The 5,409-nt window shown below is 40.6% G+C and overlaps 2 protein-coding genes across 2 annotated transcripts in view; both read left to right on the top strand.

The window, feature by feature from the left end:
- The window catches only part of LOC109844874 (probable WRKY transcription factor 3), a 4,881-nt gene extending 1,228 nt beyond the window's left edge, over nucleotides 1-3,653 (top strand). Inside the window, exons 2-5 of the mRNA XM_020414045.1 lie at nucleotides 228-455; nucleotides 596-1,050; nucleotides 1,128-1,292; nucleotides 2,878-3,653. Coding sequence (XP_020269634.1) covers nucleotides 240-455; nucleotides 596-1,050; nucleotides 1,128-1,292; nucleotides 2,878-3,328 — 1,287 coding nt within the window. The 5' untranslated portion in view covers nucleotides 228-239 and the 3' untranslated portion in view covers nucleotides 3,329-3,653. The remainder of the gene's footprint in view (nucleotides 1-227; nucleotides 456-595; nucleotides 1,051-1,127; nucleotides 1,293-2,877) is intronic.
- The window catches only part of LOC109844865 (photosynthetic NDH subunit of subcomplex B 1, chloroplastic), a 2,468-nt gene continuing 1,296 nt past the window's right edge, over nucleotides 4,238-5,409 (top strand). The window contains 2 exon segments of the mRNA XM_020414036.1: nucleotides 4,238-4,853; nucleotides 5,374-5,407. Coding sequence (XP_020269625.1) covers nucleotides 4,287-4,853; nucleotides 5,374-5,407 — 601 coding nt within the window. The 5' untranslated portion in view covers nucleotides 4,238-4,286.

A 5,409-nucleotide genomic window follows, 5' to 3' on the forward strand; every position in this document is an offset into this window, starting at 1 on the left:
CCCCCCCCCCCCCCCCCCAAAAAAAAAAAAACATTTGGTCTCTACTAGTATGGTTATATCAAATTTCTTTTTCTTTTAATTTTTACACTTTACCTACATGAATTGGCTTGGATGGCTTCTCGGATGAAAATTCCATTAGCTTTACCTCATTGCATAACTATCATAATAAAAGGTGCTTGTAAATTTTGATGCTTATCGTTGTTACATGTGAACGTTCTTTCGTTCAGGGACAGTTTGCAATGACCCATCAAGCAGTTTTGGCCACAGTTACAGCTCAGGCACAGATGCAACTTCAAGCAGCACGTCCTTCCTCATCAGAAGCATTGCCCAGTCCTTCACCAGAACCTGCATCCATCAACCCAGCGCCACTACAACAAAGGCCTTCATCAGTATCTGAAGGCAACATCTCTACCCCAGAGCCAATGCAACCTCCTCCATCTGACCATAAATCTGAGGCTCAGTCCACTCAACAACATCTCTACCCCAGAGCCAATGCAACCTCCTCCATCTGACCATAAATCTGAGGCTCAGTCCACTCAAATTGTTGTGAAGACAAGAGCCAATGCAACCTCCTCCATCTGACCATAAATCTGAGGCTCAGTCCACTCAAATTGTTGTGAAGACAAGCTCTAGTGATGGATACAACTGGCGAAAGTATGGTCAAAAGCAGGTTAAAAGTAGTGATAGATCACGAAGCTACTATAAATGTACCAATGTGACCTGTTTTGCTAAGAAGAAGGTCGAGCGTTGCCCAGATGGCCGAGAGACCGAAATAATTTACAGAGGTCAGCACAATCATGACCCACCTCAAAAGACGACTAAGTCCATCAAAGAGAAAGGGGTTCAGTCTGGTGGGTCTTCTGGGGAGCATAAAACCGCAGATCTTCCAAGTAACGAAGTTAAAGGACCGGATCCTTCAACATCAAAGATGGAAAAAAATTCTAGCAATGAAGCCCTTGAACAACACTTGTTCTGCTCTAGTGATTGTGAAGGGGATGCTGCAATTAAGATGGATGAGGAGCATGCTGATGAACCAGATGCAAAAAGAAGGCAAGTGTTGTAATAAATATTGTTGTGTATAGTTTCATATGTTCATGTGTATTGAGTACTTAATGTCTATGATACAGGCTCATCGAGACACAGAGCTATACGCCTTGCTCAGCACCGGTCCTTAGAACGATTAAGGAACCCAAGATTGTTGTGCAGAGTTCATGTGATGCAACACGTATAAGTGATGGCTACAGGTGGCGCAAGTATGGACAGAAATTTGTCAAAGGAAATCCTAATCCCAGGTATATTTCATTCCTATTAAGTTGCATGTTTTTTACACTTATTGTTTCATGAATATCAAAATGGACATTTCATGGTGATCTAGTTGTATTCTGCTCTGTAATTGAAACGAGTGATTTGTAGAGTAGTTTGCAGGAACCTAGTGATATTTTTGTAACCACAAGTGCACTATAATGTTTAGTCCATTGTGAAGTACTTTGGCTTTTCTTTTACTCAAAGATCAAGATGTCGGTGGTGAATGTGGCGTTACAAAGCATGTCCTCTTATTTAGATAAAATAGAAAAGACCATAATACTCTCATTCAGACTAAATTAATTTAACCAAAGAACTAACCCAAACCATTTAGAAGAAAACCATAATCAATGTATTCTTTTTTTTTTCCGGCCACCAAATATTAATCTTCTATAAGTTTCTTTGTAATACGACCACAAGAAAAATGAAAAAGAATAAAAATACAGAAGAAATCGCAAAAGGAAAGCAGTACTAATTTAAGAAAAAAAATTGTTTTTAAGGTACTTTCTTTTATTTGCATGACGGTACTCATGTCATACATGTTATTAGGTATACCATTTTTCATTCATTACTTTCTTTAATTGAAAAATGTTACTTGAGGTTCAGAGTTTAATACGAAAATTTTACATTCTCCGCCTATTCCTTCCATGTTATGGGTTATACTATTACAAGTAGGTTGAACCCAAGCCAGATGTTGCCTGAGTGCATTGTCCATGAACTTTCATCCTGAATGCTGGCCAATATGGGCCAATTAGTTGCTGGATCGGGTGGCTCAAGTGTTTTGCCTAGTTCAGGTGGCCATCTGATTTTGTTAGATTCTGACTTGATGATGGATTTGATACAACTCAGTGTCATCATGGGTTGCTTGATCTTGTACATACCCCCCCCCCCCCCCCCCCCGCNGGGGGGAGCACTCTATCTGGGTTTGGGCGTGTCCAGAAACCAAAGTAGTCAGAGGGAGAAACATTTTTGTTATTTTACCAAAGCTTTGCTGATGGAAACATTTTTCTCGCTAGATGTCTCAGATAAATCTGTTTCTGTTATTTCATCTGTTGTAGTTACAATTCAGTGGTGCTTGATGAAGACGTACCATCAGCATCTAAGAAATTGCCCCCATGATACACCTATGTGGCCTTTACATATTGAATTTATGATGAAGCCTACGGTTGAATAAGAAAGTCTTGTTGACAATCTGGCTGATATTTTCTGCAGTTGCTATTGAAGTTGGAATTTTAGTTCTCCCTTGTTTTGCCTCTCACAGTTATTTGTAAAATAGCTTTATCCCTGCCAGTTGATGGTTATGCGATCTTGTCTATGAAGCACATCTTTTTAATTCATTTACTAGCACTGGAGATGATAAGCATTGTCATTGTAGGGAAGATCACCATTTTCTTCTCCTTGTTTTTCAATTAAAGCATGCATTATACGAGACAGTCTTTTTTTAAGGTTGAATTTTATCTTGTCAGTACTTCAAACTTTTATAGTAGTAGATTGCTCAAAAAAAGAATACTTATGTTGAACAGTTTCTGGGTCTTAGAGTTAAAATGTTCTTTTTTTTTTCTTTGGTATTCTCAGGAGCTACTACAGATGCACTCACAATGGATGCCCCGTTCGAAAACATGTCGAGAGAGCTTCAGATGATGCCAAAGCAGTTCTAATAACATACGAGGGAAAACACAACCATGATCAGCCTGCTCTCAAGAGTGGATGCACCGAACAACCAGCAACAGCTCTTCTCATTGCTGCTGCTGCTTCTGCTACTTATTCAGTAACTAAGGATGAAAAATCACATACTTCTGATTCTTCACCTAATAAAGAATTACCAACCCCAACCAATGGAGAATCAGCTGGTGATAATGCATCATTAGAAGCTGGAGGTGAGAAAGCACTGGAATCTGCACAAACACTTTTAAGCATTGGATTCAACTCGTCCTCAGGAGAAGAAGCCACTGGAACCAATTCTGATGGGGTGAATCCCTCTATTTTTAGTGAAACTTGTGCTGCAGTTCCTGTCCAAAACTCTTAAGGTTTGATTGAATTTAGGGAGTTAGTCTTAATTTTTTTTTCCCCTAGTGTTGTTGTTACTTGTCTGTTATATTTGCTCATGTATAGTGTTTTATATGAGCTCTGTTCCATTCAAATTACAAACGGTTCATCTTTGTATCATCAGAAGTCCAAGAGAGGAATTAAAATCTTATATTGATGAAGCCGCAGAGCCTGCTAGATTAGATGAATGAATCAAGGCTCTGAATAATGGCGAGCTCATATCGAAGAGTGTAATTTACATTACTGTAATAGCTGAGGTGAATCGAAGGGTGATTGGAAGTAAATAATTTTGTTGGAGTTATATATCAGAATGTTATTGCTCTTGGTAGGTAGGATATTATTGCTGTGTTGTATTTGTCCTATTTGGGTTCAGAGCTCTCTTTGGTAATTTCTCCTCACGTTCGTTATGATTTGTTGAGGTTTCCTCCTCTTATCAAGTTAAATGGGGTCCAATTCAGAACTACAATAAAATGACTTGCAAACAAATACTTGATTTGCAACTGGAATGGCATTTTTCAGAAGAAAAATACAAATCCGACAGGTTTTGCAACAAACACGAACAATGAGTGCGCATTTGGAAATACCTTTCCTGCAACAAAGAGCAAATGTCAAAGGTAACAGATTCCGGACTAATTTCCTGCAAGTTGCAGGCTACATTTTCTTCATACGGCAGTTCTCGTCCAACAAAATCGGGTTAATGGATCCGAGTCGCGCTCTTTTTGGATCATCCAATCCTCCAAAAACCCAAACCAAAAATCTTATCCAACCTCCTCCACAGGTTCAAATCCTAAACGTCTACAGTCTACTTCCCTCCACCAGTACAAACTAAAACCAGACGGACACAAAAAAAAAAAAAAAACCCCCCCCACTTCCCTCCACCAGTACAAACTAAAACCAGACGGACACAAAAAAAAAAAAAAATCCCCTCCCAACTCCAAATGTCTTCAACTCACCTCCTCCCAAATCCCCTCCCCTCCTCAATCTTGCGACCCCAATTCTCCCCTCAATCCTCCATCCACTTCCTCTCCTCCCCAAAACTCAAGAAACCCGCCTCCCTCATCCCCACCAATGCCAAGAAGAAGAACCCATGGCTTGACCCCTTTGACGACGGGGCAGACCCCGAGATGGAATACGGGTCCCTCTTCGATGGAGGTAAGCAAGAAGAAGACCCAACACCGCCTGATAACCCGACTAACCCCTACGGCTTCCTGAAATTCCCCTCGGGCTACAACGTCGAGCTCGCGTCTCTCGCGTCAAAAGTTAGAGGAGACGTCCGGAGATGCTGTTGCGTTGTGTCTGGCGGCGTGTATGAGAACTTGCTGTTTTTCCCGGTGGTGCAGCTGATCAGGGACCGGTATCCGGGTGTTCAGGTGGACATTTTGGCGTCGGCGAGGGGGAAACAGTGTTATGAGATTTGTAAGAATGTGAGGTGGGCGACTGTTTATGATCCTGACGATGAGTGGCCTGAGCCTGCGGAGTACACTGATATGGTCGGGGTTCTTAAGGTATGGTTGATGGTGTTGTAGTATAGGAACAAATATTCTGCGGTATATAGTTAACTCAGAGCCTATGTACAAAATGAGTTGACGAAAGGATTAATTACATTCAGCTACCCTGAGGTCTAGTGTAACATGGGTGAACCTAGAGTGTGCGTATCTGCATGGTTAATTCTAAAACTATACTAATTATAATTACACAAGATTAACCTGAGGTATAGTGTAGATACAATCAGTAATCTCAAGATTAACCTTGTAGATTTACGGACCCATGATCACTCGTGTAGTTATACTATATGTGCCTAAATGTGATTAATCCATCAAGATAAACATTACAAACCAAACTATAGCAACATGAGTTCTGATTGTAGCAACACGGATCCTATTCTTCCATTCAGTTTCGGTATAGATTATCTTCTCCGTTGATCTACGGTCAATCCAATCGACATAAGAGATGTTGACAGAGATGGCATTTGTTTTTAATGTAAATTGCGTTGTGAATACGGGCGTTCTTCTCGCATGTTGACAGAATCGATACTACGATATGATCCTGTCGACGAAGCTA

The sequence above is a fragment of the Asparagus officinalis genome, chromosome 1 (genome assembly GCF_001876935.1).
Source record: "Asparagus officinalis chromosome 1, Aspof.V1, whole genome shotgun sequence".
In the NCBI taxonomy this organism is placed as follows: domain Eukaryota; kingdom Viridiplantae; phylum Streptophyta; class Magnoliopsida; order Asparagales; family Asparagaceae; genus Asparagus; species Asparagus officinalis.